This window comes from Lithobates pipiens, unplaced genomic scaffold (genome assembly GCF_037356315.1).
Source record: "Lithobates pipiens isolate NorthernLeopardFrog02 unplaced genomic scaffold, aLitPip1_a1.2 Scaffold_28, whole genome shotgun sequence".
NCBI classification, from domain to species: domain Eukaryota; kingdom Metazoa; phylum Chordata; class Amphibia; order Anura; family Ranidae; genus Lithobates; species Lithobates pipiens.
The window spans coordinates 25,667,345-25,684,425 of NW_027507789.1; the positions used below are offsets into that span (position 1 = coordinate 25,667,345).

A 17,081-nucleotide genomic window follows, 5' to 3' on the forward strand; every position below is an offset into this window, starting at 1 on the left:
TCGGCTTCGGGTGCCGACATCGCGGGCGCGCTGGACAGGTAAGTGTCACTATTTTAAAAGTCAGCAGCTGCAGTATTTGTAGCTGCTGGCTTTTAAAAAAAATACATTTTGCAGAATTTTGTGAAAAAAAACAAAGTATGTAAAAATGTAGATCCAAAATTACAGTGCTAAAGTCTATATAATCAAATCCATTCATGCTTCCACTACCCTGTACAATATTCCTCAAATAGGTAAAGGAGGCTTACCAGAAAATATTGACTCCTTGTAGAATTTATTATGGTTTTGAATGTTAAAAAGGAGTTATTTGTTCATGTCAGTGCTGGTTTATTAAGGGTATCGTAAGTTTGCAAACACTAAGGGGGTATTGAAATTTGCTTAGTGCAGGGAATAAGAAATGCATAGAGTGAATATGCATGACAGCATTTGACAGCTGCCATAGAATCACAATATCTACAACTAAAAGCCTAGGCCTCATAAACCGACAGTACTCTAAAGCAGGGGTCTCCAAACAAAGGCCCAGTTCAGACTTTATAGGGGCCGGACTGGGACCATCGGGAGTAGAATAAGTGGGAGTAAACATTGCCCCATCTTTGGTGTTGGTGAGAGGAATTGTGCCCAACTGTTGGTGTCATTGGGAGGAATTGGGCCCCATTGTTGAGGTCATTGGAAGGAATTGTGCCTCATCAATGATGTCATTAGGCCCCATTGTTGGTGTCATTGGGAGGAACTGTGCCCCATCATTTATGTCATTGGTAGAAATTGCACTCCATCGTGGGAGTCATTGGGAGGAAATGTGCCCCTTCATTGGTGTCTGTGGATGAAATATTGCCCCAGGGGTCAGATAAAAGCAAGCAAAGGGCTGCATCTGGCCCCTGGACCACAGTTTGGAGACCACTGCTCTAAAGGATAGTGCTCCACTTGACTATAGCAACCAGAGTCTTAAATATGTTTTCTAATATGGGCATGACAACTTCATTTGGCTTTTTGGGCACATCTCTTCCATGAAGGCGACTTTCGATAAAATGTCTCTGGACCGTAGATGACTTTACCAGGTTTACTAACACACAAAAAAGGCTCTATTGTGGGCTCAGATCGACCATCAATAATGGGCATCAATGTCTCAAATCCTGATTGTCCCAGCTCCTAAAGTTGTATATTATCACACAATAATACCAAAAATCTTTGTAATTTCCCTTATGTCCAATAAACTACAAGGATTATGTAATGTCTACCGGTAACTTTAAACTGCTTAAAAAAAAAAAATCCCAGAGCTGTATTGATACCTGTCCCAAAGTCCTTTGTCCTGTTAAAGGCACCCTTGTGAGATTAGTATGTGAAAAATACAATGGACTTTCCAGTACAATGATCGTAAGTTCTCGTATGCTGCAAGCATGTGTTCTACCATATAAGGGGTTCGAAACTATTAGGCGTTGAAGATGTTCTTCCTCATTTTCTTTGTTTCTAGTAATTCCCTTTAGTTTTCTTACCAGAATGGGAACTGAAAGATCAGATGTTTCACACAGGGCCCTATTTAAGATGTAAACACAATCTGAGATCCTTATGCAAATTGCAGAGCTGGCTGACAGACCTTGCAGAAGAGCTAAAGCCATATTTTCCATAGTGCTTCAGTAAGGTAGGAAAATTGTGTTGTTTGTTATTATCCATATTGTTTATTATATTGTAGTAACTTCTGTTGGCCACATACAGAGAAACTTTCAATACCAATCCCCTTTTTTCCAGTTTTTAATCGTAAGACCAATCGAAAGGAACAAGGGAACCTACCATCAGGGCCGCTGATAGAAATCATGGGGCCCCGTACAGCCTACCTGACGGGGCCCCCTTCAGCTCCACCCTGGCCCCGCCCCTGGTCCCTCCTTTAGCCCCACCCCTGACCCCACCCATTGCCCCTCCCCAGACCCCGCCTTGAAACAAAGTGTAGGTTTGTCTACAAGTGATATTTGTTTTTCTCCAGTCAGTTATAGGTTTGATTATCCAAAAGAAATACTGTTTTCAGATGAGAATATACCTCTTTAATATCTATATGTAATACAAACCATTAATGAATAAATAAAATGGTATTTTGGAGAGTATTGGCAGGGTAAGTATTGCCAGAGTATTGCCAGGGTATTGGCGGGGTATGTATTGCAGAGTATTGCCAGGGTATGTATTGCAGAGTATTGGCAGGGTAAGTATTGCAGAGTATTGGCAGGGTAAGTATTGCAGAGTATTGGCAGGGTAAGTATTGCAGAGTATTGGCAGGGTAAGTATTGCAGAGTATTGGCAGGGTAAGTATTGCAGAGTATTGGCGGGGTAAGTATTGCAGAGTATTGGCGGGGTAAGTATTGCAGAGTATTGGCGGGGTAAGTATTGCAGAGTATTGGCATGGTATTGCCAGGGTATTGGCGGGGTAAGTATTGCAGAGTATTGGCAGAGTAAGTATTGCAGAGCATTGGCAGAGTATTGGCAGGGTAAGTATTGCAGAGTATTGGCAGGGTAGGTATAAAGTATTGCAGAGTATTGGCAGGGTAGGTATAAAGTATTGCAGAGTATTGGCAGGGTAAGTATAAAGTATTGCAGAGTATTGGCAGGGTAAGTATAAAGTATTGCAGAGTATTGGCAGGGTAAGTATAAAGTATTGCAGAGTATTGGCAGGGTAAGTATAAAGTATTGCAGAGTATTGGCAGAGTATGTATTGGCAGAGTATGTATTGGCAGAGTATGTATTGGCAGAGTATGAGTAGATGTTGAACTTCAAGCATACACCTCACCTGTGTATTTGTTAGCTCCAGCAGGGCAGCAGAGATCACTTCCTCTCTCTTCCTGAGTGTCCACAATAGCTCGATCGCCCGGCCCCTGCACTCTGCTACTTCTTCTCACACGGAGAGAGAGAGAGAGAGAGAGAGAGGAATATCACTCCGCAACACTATAGGCAGGGGTGGACTGACAACTCATGGGGCCCCCGGGCAATAGGGGATCATGGGGCCCCCTTTGTCACCACCCACCCACGCACAAGCCACACCTATATATTGCACTGTTACATTACATGCATTGGTCACATAATTTCTCTACTGTATGTTCAAAATAAATGTTTAAAGAGTTAAGAAAATAAAGAACAAAAAACGCACATATAACCACGTACATTTTCTGTGGGGCTGCGTCTCCTGTGAGAAGAATCACGTACAGGTACGGTACTTCTACACTTGCGGGTACGTGCGCTGTCTGACCCACTGCCGCCTTGATTGGACACACCGAGAGCTAATTAGTGGGTCTGGTGGACCCAATGTCCACTGGGTCCAGACAATTGTTTCCATCAGAGGCAGAACGGTGGTCTGCCGATGTAAACAAGTTAGATTGCCATTCTGTTAGTAGGAAAACCGAGATCCTGTGTGTCTGCTAAACAGGAACACAGATATGTCTTCCCACATTTAAAAGCACCTCCCCCACACAGTTAGAAAGCACTTCCTAGGAACACATTTAACCCTTTGATCTTCCCCTGGTGTTAACCCCTTCCCTACCAGTGTCATTAGTATAGTTAACCATTACTAGTAAAAAATTCTATAAAAATATCCCATAGCATATTGGGATTTTTACCAACATGTAGAAAATACATATTGGCCTAAACTGATGGAGAAATTTGATTCTGAGGCTAGAGCCCATAGCAGCAAAGTAAAGAAAGTATATATAATATACACACACACACTGCAAATGCGGCGGACATGGTACAGGGGTCAGAGGCTGCGGAGGGGTCTTACTAGGCTGTGATGAGAGGTGCGTGCCACTCCTGAAACCGCACAAAATGCCACTGCTGCCTTACATTTAAAAATGGTGCCGCCCAGTGCCATTATGTCACTGCGCATGCATGTTTGAAAATGACTGAGCGTGTAAGGGCTTGCCCACGCGGCGGCGGTGCATGTGCAGAGGACACTCCAGCCCCCCTCATCATACCATACAGGGTTAATGTTACTTTATGGTATGTGATGAGGCTGGAGTTTTAGAGGAAGAGAGCAGTGCAGCTGGCTGGAGCATGAAAACAGCAAACACACACACACGCTGCAAAAATTGACTTTATCTTAATTTCCTGGAGGTGGGCTGTATTGTGGCACCACGTCCTTTGCTGTTATTGCACAAATTCATGAATACGTTAGAAATATACAGGGCCTTTTCAGGTGCTACAGAAATATTGTACATACACATATATTAAAAATAATTATTTTGTGAAAATGCATGTGATGTATGTAGTAGGTGAAAAGTCCCAGTTGATTCTTAACATATTCAAGAATTTTACTTTCACCAGACCTGTCCTGCTGATGTACAGGACAAGTTTAAAGCACATATTTATACAGTGTGGAAGGCAGAACAATTGTGACTCACAGTAGAAGAATGCAGTCTGCCATCCGTCCTGTTATCTTGTCTTGGGGGAGCTCCAGTGACTACTTTATGGGTAGCCATGATCGCTACTGTGTTGTCCTGCTTGCTCTGTTCTCCCCCCAGGAGGGGAGGGGGGAAGGGGGGGGGGGGAGGCTCGGGTGCTGCCTGACACACACAAGCATGGAAGAGATCGAGTTACACCTTTATCCATTGACCTGAGGGTGTCTTATATGAGCAGACTAGTGACAATGTCCAGGCTACTTGGGTGGTGCTCTCCCCCTCCCTCCCTCCCTCACTCACTCGGCTCAGCTCAGTGTCCTATGTGTGCGAGTTGTTTCCGATGCTTCCTTCAGCTAGCTCCTCTCCTGCTCAGGACTCAGATTTGGCGCCACAAATTCAGCTTCTCTGGAGCCAATGAGAGACGAGGGGTGTGGATTGAAGGCTGAAGCCTCCTCCCCCAATTGGAGAATAGCGAGCGATTCTCTCTCTCTCTCCCATTTAAACACAGCCACAGCACCAGATAAGAGACTCGGGGGACTTGTGCGGTGTGCGGAGCAGGAGGAGCGGGCGCAGAAGGTGTATTCTTCCGCGCCCGAAATACAACAAATAGTCCCTCCCCTGCAGCCTCATACAGCATAGACTAATCGCATCTAATAAAAAAAAAAACCTTACCGAACGGGGGTGGGGTTGTGCGGACGATGATCGGTGGAGGAGAATCTTTTTTTTATTTTAATTTTAATTTTTTATTTACTTTGCAGTTCAGGTTGCCCGGGCCCCCCCTGCTGGTCAGGCCCGGTACAGCAGGGCCAGTTGTACTGGCCTATCAGCGGCCCTGCCTACCATCATCTACCATGGTGCCAATGGAAACTGTTTGTGGCAGGTTGCATACATCCATTTAGTCCTTTACACAAAATCCACCAAAATCTGCGACCATGTGGTGGTCCAGGGCCATACAAGAAGATCTTCCAACACAATGGAAAAATCTCACTGTGCAAAAATGTGTCTCTGATACCAGAACTGCTTATCAGTTCAGGAACAATAATGTCACCTGTTGCCCATGGCGCCAAATTAATCTTGTTAAGGCAAGAGAATATTTAAAATGTTAAACTTAAAATGCAATAAGTTCAATTCATTTAAAACCGATATCTCTTACACTGCACCTCCCCCTCAAAATTAAACCGCTGTGTCTGGGGCAGCTTCCCCTTTTGCCCCACCTTGTCCCAGCTCTGGTACTTAGGATTTTCCTTTAAATTATTTATAACCCATTTTACCCCCCCCCCCCCTGCGCAACATGTCCCAGTGTTATTTTTTGCTTTTTTATTTGTTCATATAGCAAGAAGAAGATTTTATTACTCCTTTTGACATCATGATCAGGCATGTAAAATGTTTGATGCAATAATCAGAGTTGGATCTAGAGCTGTGATTAACAGAACCCAGGAGAAAACTAAGCATTAGCCTACTTAGTGGATCATTTCTGAAATCACATTAATTTCTGCTGCATCCTTAACCACTTAACCCCCGGACTATTTTGCAGGCCAAAGACCAGAGCACTTCATGCGATTCCTCACTGCGTCGTTTTAACTGACAATTGCGCTGTTGTGCGATGTGGCTCCCAAACAAAATTGGCGTCCTTTTTTTCCCCACAAATAGAGCTTTCTTTTGGTGATATTTGATCACCCCCGCGGTTTTTATTTTTTTGCGCTATAAACAAAAAAAGAGCGTAAATTTTGAAAAAAAAAAAAAGCATTACATTTTACATTTTGCTATAATATCCCCCAAAAATATATATAAATTTTTTTTTTCCCTCAGTTTAAGCCAATACGTATTCTTCCTACATATGTTTGGTAAAAAAACGCAATAAGCTGTTATTGATTGGTTTGCGCAAAAGTTATAGCCTTTACAAAATAGGGGATAGTTTTATGGCATTTTTATTAATTTTTTTTATTTTTATTTTTTTACTAGTAATGGCATGATTTTTATCGTGACTACGACATTCTGAAACATCGGACATTTTTGACACATTTGCGGGACCATTGTCTTTTATACAGCAATCAGTGCTAGACAAATGCAATGACTCCTGTGTAAATGACACTGGCAGTGAAGGGGTTAACCACTAGGTGGCAGTGTAGGGGTTAAGTGAGCCCTGGAGAGTGTTTCTAACTGTGGGGGGAAGGGCTGTGTATGACATGTCACTGATCTTTGCTCCAATCACAGGGAGCAGAGATCAGTGACACTGTCACTAGGCAGAACGGGGAGATGCTTGTTTACATTAGCATCTCCCCGTTCTTCCTCCGCGGGTATCCTTGCGGCGATTGAGTCCGCTATCGGACTCACGGAGTTCCCGACCGGAGCGCACATGCGAGTTTAAAGGGACGTACCTGTACGCCCATTTGCCTGTCCGTGCCATTCTGCCGATGTATATCGGCGTGCGCTAGTCGGCATGTGGTTAAGAAAAAAACATTCCCCACTGGGTGATCCATGTACATTGCAAGGATTTTGTGACGGAAAGCTTGGCACCCTGCTTAGGTGCTTCCACCAAACAGTGCCAAACCGTTCCAGAAGACTGAGAGGTGATACCTTTTTACCCCAAGCATTGTACACAGACACAATGTTGATGTAGACCCAAAGGAACAACTATTTATTGAACAGAAATACAGGTTTTTATACAGATCAAAAGTAGGTCAGTCACCACATGAACAATAAAACCAATATTTACCCAAAACATCACACGATGGTTTAGATAACGAGTTGACAAAAGGCTAATCCCATCGTGGGCCAACCGCTCCAAGGGTCAGCCAAATTAGCCAACAGACACTAACAATAGGTGATTCAATTAACAATGGCAATGCACACCTAGGAGGCACAAAATGGGAGAGACACACTTAATAAACACATAGCACCTTACTAAACAGACTATAGCAGGAGACCTCCAGCATCAGGTTGATATAGGTTATATTAAAATCTTCTGAGTCTCACAGTCTGAAGCAGTCATTGCTGGTTTGGGTACTGAGACCCCGAATTTGTATATGGATCCTCTAGTTCCTAGAGTCTGTGTATTTCGGGGAAACATGGACTTGAATCCGAAGCAAGACCACTCCAAGGGTCCCACAGGCACACACCTCCCAAAGAGTAGTGTTCCCTTAAAAGCACATAGTAGTGGACAGGAGGCTTGCTGCTACCCCCCCCCCCCCCCCCCCAAAGCCTCTGTCATAGCTTGGTCTGTCACAGATTTCAACAAACTTTGTTGCAGATTCCTGCCTTTTGTTATTCTGAAGAAATCCCTGTGTGTTTGTCTGTGTCCATGTGGAAAGTGAATCTAATGGGAGTGGTTTCATAATTATCAACCAGCTGGTGCACCTGCAGGGCTCTAATGAAGAAAATTGCAAGGTCTGCATCCCTTTAGACGTGATTTCATATTGGGAGTATCTCACCAAAAATGACATTTGTGTTGCAGGGGGTGCCTAATTTCTGACTTGTATCTCAGTGCAGACTTCTGGGAAAATCAGTGAGCCAATCACACATGCAGGAAGTGATGTTTCTGGGGGGGCATTCTGTATACATTCTGAGTACAGAACACCTCCAGGTAGCCATATTGCATTGCATTTTACAGAAAATTACAGAGCTGCAGATTGAAATGGAAAGGTAATAACATTCAGTTGCAATATGTATTTTTTTTTATACGCTATATACATTTATACACCATATACATTTTTTTATTTGCTATTATTTTGCCCATGAAAGTGGCGTTACATTTTAAGAATCGCCTCTTTCTTTGAAGTATCAGAAATTTTGAATCAATGATGGATAAAGTAGGGAACGGTTTAAACTCTGGTCAGGTTATTTGGGTAGATGTTTCCTATTTTCGTGTCTTAAAGACACAACAGGAAACGTTAGAAGTCTCTCCAATGTGGGGTAAATCCCATCTTAGACGGTCTCCTGAGCAGCATTGGATGATTTCCTCTCATCTCCTGTTCCAGCAACAACTGTAAAATTTTTTTGATTTCCCGTCACCGGCTGCCAATGGACAATGGTCACCAGGACAAGGATGGTAAATCACTCCAATGAGGACACCGACAGAAATTAATACTTGATAGAGGTTCTAACCCTTTTCTACTCCATCCAACACAAAAAAAAGGTTTTGGCTAAAGATTTGACATGTGCATTCGTTTTCGCCCGAATGCATTTTCGTCTGAATTTCGGGTATTTTCCTTATAGTTTTAACAAATGATAACGCACGTGCAGAATCCGAAAACCGAAAGATCCGACATAAACAAATGCATTATTTTTGTTTTTGTTGTGACAACAGTTCGATATAGATAGGAGATTTTGATATGACGCTGACAATAGCGATCTGTGTCCATCGTATCTGTTGTGCCTAACCTTAGCTCTATTAGTCCAAGATTATTCTACATAGAGAGAAAAGATTCGACATTATAGAGACAATAGCAAAAAAGGATGAATGTGCCCAACCTAACTCTATTAGTCCAAGATTATTCGACACAGGGGGAAAAGATTTGACATGAAGATTTTGACGAAGCAGTCGCCACGAGCGGACATTTATGGTCAAATGCTCTGCCCATAGGCTATAGAAGAATTCTAATGTTGGTTGACTAGTGATAATAATTAATAAATATAATTATTACTAGTGTCATACAACTTTAGAATTCTACTATAGCTTGTAGGCGGATCATTCGACCGGAAATGTATGATTGCGGCGCCATACAGTTTCGCTGCTCCGTCGAATCTTCTTAGAACATTCGACAGACACCATAAGCCTTCAATGACCGATTCGACCTTAATTATTTCGGATTTTCGGACGAATGCATTTTTTAACGAAAAAAAATAAATAAAAACAAATTTCGGGAGTAACTAAATAAATGTATTTTTCGGACGAAAATGAAATTCCGAAACAAAATATTTCAGTGTGCACATGTCTACTAAAGATAGACTATGATGTCTATGTTGTGTTTTCCTATGGATATCCAGAATCCGTTTTGTGCCCAAATGAGGATCCCTATTTTTCTGTTGTCATTTTAAGAGGTGGAGTTGTCTTCTGAGTATCTGTTTTGTCTGTTGTAACAGGAGGATGATCTTGCTGCTCGGCCTTGGCGTCCTGCTACTTTTGCCTTCTCCTTCTGATTTCTTGGAGAACACAGGTGAAGTAGAAAAATATTCAAACTACTCTAGTGATATGGAAAAGATTTGCTTCTGGTATTAGTAAGGCTGATAGTCTTCCATTTCAAGAATGCATTTCCCATACCTGAGGAATTGCTGTGGATGTTGACAATCACTGTAGTAGTCGGTGCTACTACAGTGACCACCGCAGTCTTCAAGGTCCTGCGGCAGCACTTGGTACTGACACCATTCACATAACACCTTGTATTATTTTTTTTCAGTGAAAAAAGTAAAGATTGTGATGTCACCGCTCCTTCTCTCCACCGAGTCCAATCAGAGAATGCTTTGTATTTACTGAACAAAACTACAAAGTGTTCTAGGAATGGTGGAGGTGCCACAGCACCTTTGCATGGTTAGTGTGCAGTGAGGAAGACACTGGAACTCAGAAGATCATGGATCATGTAGCGCAGACCAGTATTTCTCAACCTTTTTTTTTTCAGTCAAGGCAAAACTTGTTCAAAACTTGCGGACAATCTTGAGGCACCATTTAAAAATGATGGTCAGTCCCGAGGCACCCCATTCTAAAATGTAAAAACTATTTCGATAGTTTAACATAATGCAGCAACATCTAATAGGACACCCTACGTTATAGGTGATTTATTCTTCCAAAGCAAACACACTTTTGCAAACTAATACTGACTAAGTATTCCATTGTTTCTCCATCACTCAGCTAATGTGATCCTACCGCTAATGGAGAGGGGCATGGGGAGGGTCAAACACGGATGCTGACATCCTCCTTATCAACTGATGATGCCATTGGTTGTTAGGACACCGGCAGCTAAAAGGTTGTAATGGTGTAGAATGAAAACCTGTGGCTTAGTGAAACGAAAAGGCAGCCTTCGTCCACACGCCGACTTTAACATACAATTTTTGGGCAATTTTTTAGCTGTTTTGCCAAGGCACCCATGAAGAAACCTCAAGACACCCTGGTTGAAAAAAGATGGTGTAGAACACTACAGTGATCTACAGCATTCCCATAGGCCAGTGATGGCGAACCTCGGCACCCCAGATGTTTTGGAACTACATTTCCCATGATGCTCATGCACTCTGCAGTGTAGCTGAGCATCATGGGAAATGTAGTTCCAAAACATCTGGGGTGCCAAGGTTCGCCATCACTGCCATAGGCCCTCCAAATATCACATATGCATGCTTAACCACATGCTAACCAGCGCACGATGATATACGTTGGCACAATGGCACAGCTGGGCAAATTGGTGTACAGGTACGTCACTGTGGGCGTGCACTCCGCGTGCTCCATGGCCGTGACCCTGAGTTCTGCGGACTGGATGTCCACCTGTATCCTGGCGACCGTGTCACGGAGTGGAAGAACAGGGAGATGCCTATATAAACAAGGCATTTGCCCATTCTGAATAGTGACATGACAGAGATCACAGCTCCCTGTCACCGGGAGCAGTGATCGCCGTCATGTGAATAGTAGCCCATCCTCCCCACATTTAGAATCACTCCCTAGGACACACTTAACCCCTTGATCGCCCCCTAGTGTTTAACCCCTTCCCTGTCAGTGTCATTTATACAGTAATCAGTAATGCATTTTTATAGCACTGATCGCTGTATAAATGACAAGGGTCCCAAAATAGTGTCAAAAGTGTCCCATGTGTCCGCCATAATGTTGCAGTCATGATAAAAATCGCAGATTGCTGCCATTACTAAAAAATAAAATTGGTAATAAAAATGCCATAAATATATCCCCTTTTGTCTAGACACTATAACTTTTGTGCAAACCAAACAATATACCCTTATTGCGATTTTTAATATATTTATGGGGGATATTTATTATAGCAAAAAGTAAAAAATATTGATTTTTTTTTTCAAAATTGGTGCTTTTTTTCTTGTTTATAGAGCAAAAAATAAAAACTGCAGAGGTGATCAAATACCACCAAAAGAAAGCTCTATTTGTGGGGAAAAAAGGACATCAATTTTGTTTGGGAGCTACGCCGCACGGCGATTGCACGACGGCGAAATTGTCCGTTAAATCGACGTAGTGCCGAATCGCAAAAAGTGCTCTGGTCGGGAAGGGGGTAAAATCTTCCGAGGCTGAAGTGGTTATTAACCACTTCCCAACCAGCGCACGACGATGTACTTTGACAGAATGGCACGGGCAGGCATATTGGCGTACAGGTACGTCCAATATTCGATGCCGCCCTGCCATCGGGAGCGCGCCGCCGCCGGCGCGCTCCCGCGCTGGTCGGGACCCCCGTGAGTCCAGTCGCGGGACCCGCGGACTCGATCGCCGCGGGCATCCCCGCGATCGTCTCACGGAGCGGCCGAATGGAGGAAATGCTGTGTAAACAACATTTTTCCATTCTGCCTAGCAACTAGTGACGCTGATCTCTGCTCCATGTGATTGGAGCAGAGATCAGTGTACACTAAATGAAAGCCCAACCCCCCCACAGTTAGTAACACACCCCTAGGAACACTTAACCCCTACACGGCCACCCACTGGTTAACCCTTTCACTGCCAGTGTCATTTACACAGGAATCACTGCATTTATATAGCAGTGATTACTGTATAAATGACAATGGTCCCAAAAATGTGTCAAAAATTTCCGATGGGTCCCCCACAATGTCGCAGTCACAATAAAAATCGCAGATCGCCGCCATTACTAGTAAAAAAATAAATAATAAAAAATTATTAATAAAAATGCTATAAAACTATCCCTATTTTGTAAACGCTATAACTTTTGCGCAAACCAATCAATAATCGCTTATTGCGATTTTTTTTACCAAAAATATGTAGAAGAATACGTATCGGCCTAAACTGAGGGAAAAAAATGTTTTTTTATATATTTTTGGGGGATATTTATTATAACAAAAAGTAAAAAATAATGCGTTTTTTTCAAAATTATCGCTCTATTTTTGTTTATAGCGCAAACAATAAAAACCGCAGGGGTGATCAAATACCACCAAAAGAAAGCTCTATTTGTGGGAAAAAAAGGACGTCAATTTTGTTTGGGAGCCACGTCGCACGACCGTGCAATTGTCAGTTAAAGCGACGCAGTGCCGAATCGCAAAAAGTGGTCTGGTCTTTGACCAGCAAATTGGTCCGGTCTGAAAGTGGTTAAAACGTCTTGAGAAGACATTCTATACTATTGGAGCCTTTTTATCTTTTTTACATTATCCCGCTGTTCACATCATTGGGATTCGGGTGGATGACCATGGACCCTTCTGGAGAGGGATGCTGAAGTCTTCCATCTGCAAATCTTGGATTTCACTAAAAGAATTGTTTGACCCCCCTGAATAAAGGAGGTTTGCAGGCTTTCTGGTAGACTTTTCTCTTAATGAGGTGACGGGAAACACGGCGATGAGCACTCAGTCTACGTTATATGTTGCACTGTGAAGTCACATATTGGATTTTGGCAATTTATGAACAATTTTTTTCATCTATATCGTTTTGCACTTTCATGCATTTTTTATGCGACTTTGGTTTCCTTCTGCATTGTTGCATGGGACTGCACTAAATTAAATATTTTTGTTGTATATAACACAGTCCATCACATTTGCATTGTACAGTTGCACTTTAATGGAATTTATGCTACTTTAAAGAGGAGTTTCCATAAAATAAATTAAGTCAGCAGCTACAAATACTGCAGCTGATGACTTTTAATAGTCTGACACTTACCTGTCCCAGGGTCCAGCAATGGTCGTCCCCCCCCCCCCCCCCCTCCACTTGGCGGCACCTGTGGGCACCCAGCTGTGGCTTCACAGCCAGGAACCCACCGCGCCGTGATTGGCCACGCAGTCATATGGGACCTGTCACGTGTCCCAGATGACTGACAGGAGGGAGGAGGCGGAGCTGAGCCCTTCCTGTGCTGAGGGGAAGTGATGTCACCAGCCCAGGCACTGAAGGAGGCAGACTACGAGGGACCCCCTAGCAACAGGTATTTAGTGGCGAGTTTAAAAAAAATATATATATTTTTTTTTAGGAATTTTCATGATTTTTTTTTTTTTCCTGTGGAACACCACTTTAAGATTATGGTCACATTACACATTTATTATTGTGTTTATATTTTTTTTCACATGTTCTCATGCACAGAGGCTTTCTTGTGCCCAAACTTAGTGTTGCACTTTACAATTTGCATATTGTTTGCACTTTTGTGCATCTTTTATGCAAATTTTTTTCATCTTGCATTTGTCGCATGGGATCGCACTAAAATGAAATATTTTGGTTGCGTATAATACAATTCATCATATGTGCACTGTATAGTTACACTTTATTTGAATTTATGCTATTTAATGTTTATGGTCATATTGCACTTTAATAATACAGTGATATATTTACTTTCATATGTTTTTATGTACAGGATCATCTAGCGTTGCACTTTATTTTTTTCATTTTTATTTTTGTGCCCTGTATCTGGGTTATAGTGCTTAGCTGCAGGTCATTAATTGACACATTTTTCACATCATTTAATTCATCTATCACTTAGCGCAAACATATCATTTTTATTTCTATTGCTATGAGACAGCAATGTATTGCACGTTCTTGTCAAGATGCTAAGTTATCTATCTCTTCTTCTCACAGGGAGCGTTCCCATCACACAGCAGTATGAGCAGCTGGGAACAGATGTCATCGTGCAGTGCGACTCTTGGTTGCAGGGTGTTAAATGGAAGCATAATGGGGTCTGGATACATCACAATACTAAGATGCATGCAAATGGACAGCAGCTGACTCTGATGGAAGTGACGAAGCACCAGGCTGGTACATACAGCTGTCACAACCCTGACAACGACAAGGTGTTATCTATGACGGAGCTATACCTTGGATGTGAGTTCAAACCTGCAGTGCACCACGTTTTTTCAAAACAATGAGAAAAATGAGGGGGAAATCTTTGTAAAGTAATATATAGGGTGCCATTGCTCACCTGTCAGGGATTTAGACCAGTGGTCTCAAAACTGCAGCCGGGGGCCAGATGCAGGCAATTGCTAGCTTTTATCCACCTCTTGGGGCATTATTCCCAGCAACAGTAGGACAAGTGACTGACAGACAATGGGGACACTATTCCTCCAACTGATACCAATGATGGGGCACTAATCCTCTCATTAATGCCAATGATGGGGCTTTGTTTCTTCCACTGACTCAAATGATGAGGCACCATTCCTCCCACCGACCCCAATGACGGGGCACTATTCCTCCCACTGATACCAATAATGGGGCACTATTCATCCTACTGATACCAATGACATGACACTATTCTACTCACTGATACCAAATATGGGGCACTATTCTACTCACTGATACCAATGATGGGGCCCTGTTCCTTCCACTGACACAAATTATGGGGTGATATTCTTCCCATTGATACCAATGATAGAGCACTATTCCTCCAACTAACACCAATGATGGGGCACTATTCCTCACACTGCCACCAATGATGAGGCATACTTGCACTGACAGAAGGACATTTTCTACTCCAACTGGCCAAAGTCCAGCCCGCCTAAAGTCTGAAAGACAGTAAACTGGCTCTTTGATTAGATAGTTTTGAGACCCCTGGTTTAGACAGTATTGCAATACCTTATACCAGTGTTTCTCAACTCCAGTCCTCAAGGCGCCCCAACAGGTCATGTTTTCAGGATTTCCCTCAGATGAAACAGCTGTGGTAATTACTAAGCCATTGATTGAATTAGCTGTGCAAAATAATGGAAAGCCTGACAGCATGACCTGTTGGGGTGCCTTGAGGACTGGAGTTGAGAAACACTGCCTTACACATACCTTAAAGCCAGATGACTACTGGCTGGTCATGTGACATGTTCAGGTCTTCTTCTCTTTCTCCCTGCAGCAGGGGTAGGTGGTCTTGGGGTCTTCAGTACTACAGAGAGGTGCTGGTGTTATGAGGGCTGTTCTCTGTAGGACTCTACTGTGGGTCCAGGCAGATGTTGTGATGCTCTACTAGGTATTGTCCCCTTGACAGCCTGGGCTGGTACACTGGTAATACTTGCTTCCTCTCTGGTGCTGTCTCCTGCAATGTCACCACTCGAAGGCCCAGGACACTGGAGCTCGGAGAAGTGAACGTGCCATAATTCCCAGCAGTAAAGCTTTACAAAATTCTTGCCAATCTTGTTAATTTCTGTTGTCCCTGTGAACCTCCTGTGATAAGATGACAATGCTAACCACAGACTACTAAAGCCATGGAGGCATTGTCACCATATGATTTTTAACGGTACAATTTGACATTCAGTTACAAGTGGACAGCTGTAGGCTAAATTATCTACTGGCTTCTTATATCTCTAAGTGCACCTGTCATGAAAGGGCTAAGCCATTTCTGGCCTCCTGATGATAGGCCATCTTTGGTTTCAGTTCCAGAACAAGCAGGCTGCAAGTGAGTGTCAGAACAACTGTGGGTATAGAATTGGGTATATGGGATTGTATGATATTATTATATATATATTTTTTGTGGTTGAACTGGATGGACTTGTGTCTTTTTTTCAACCTGACTAACTATGTAACTGTGTAACAATGTTAAAATTCCTTATCTGTAAATTTGTTGTCAGTGACGTAAAGGGATGTATTCATGAAAAAAAAATAAAGATCACACAGCTTTTCACCCACCAGAACCATTCCATTAATTCCAAGCAAATATGGCAGAGAATAACGCATTATGGCCACTAGATGGCACTGACTGTTCTAGGTAATACATATGTTCCTCAGCTCCATCTAGTGGCCATAATATGGTATTTTCCACATTCACACTTTAAATTACAGAGCATATAGCCCGAAATGATTTGATTTTGCCCCATTTACAAAGAATGAATTGGATGCCGTTTTGTTGGACAAACAGCAGTGCAATTTTTTTCTAAATCCACCCCAAAGTGTTATAGGCCATCAGCATGACAGCCAGGTAGCTAGCATTTCAGGAGAAAGCAATGGCAGCCTCCAGACGTTCTCTCATAGCTTGTGAACTTAACTGCTTGATTTCTCTGGCCTGCTCCCTGAAGTTGCCACACTCTGAAGGGATATAAGAAGCCAGAAAATAAGCCATCACTTAATTCCACATTTCTCAAAACTTTTGACTATTTTGATAACCTAAACAAACCCATAGGAGCAGATTTTTACTTCCAGTGCCAGAAAAAAATGATATGTGACATGCAGCATCTAGATAGAAATGTAGACACTTTTTATTGCGTGTCATGCTCATTAACATATTTGTGTTTAGTTCCTCCACAGATATTAAACATCCAGTGCTGGGCCTCAGAATACCCAGAAAGGATTAACTGCACCTGGGATGTCTGGCCTGACACTCACTTACACACTACCTTCATTACTACCTATAGGTAAATGATGTTCCTGTCCGTGTGTTTTGGGTGGATTGGACATTTGGGATCAGGTAATGGGCCTGTGCAATTTGGGATAAGACCCCAGTTGGCCTGAGTTGCAAATATCCAGAAATATTATATCATAAATTACATATCACCATAGTGAATAAACAAATAAATAAAAACATCTTTATTTAAATTATAAAAAATACATAAAAATTGTGAAGTCCATGTATAGATCCCACACGTGAATAACGTCCTCAGTGA

General features: G+C 42.5%; 1 protein-coding gene across 2 annotated transcripts in view; it reads left to right on the forward strand.

The window, feature by feature from the left end:
* Window positions 1-1,385: 1,385 nt before the first annotated feature.
* EBI3 (Epstein-Barr virus induced 3) overlaps window positions 1,386-17,081 on the forward strand; it is a 31,632-nt gene continuing 15,936 nt past the window's right edge. Inside the window, exons 1-5 of one of the 2 annotated variants that reach the window (XM_077458930.1) lie at window positions 1,386-1,633; window positions 7,822-8,009; window positions 9,450-9,523; window positions 14,086-14,328; window positions 16,715-16,832. In XM_077458930.1, coding sequence (XP_077315056.1) covers window positions 7,888-8,009; window positions 9,450-9,523; window positions 14,086-14,328; window positions 16,715-16,832 — 557 coding nt within the window. In that variant the 5' untranslated portion in view covers window positions 1,386-1,633; window positions 7,822-7,887. The remainder of the gene's footprint in view (window positions 1,634-7,821; window positions 8,010-9,449; window positions 9,524-14,085; window positions 14,329-16,714; window positions 16,833-17,081) is intronic. The other variant, XM_077458931.1, reaches the window with a different exon arrangement.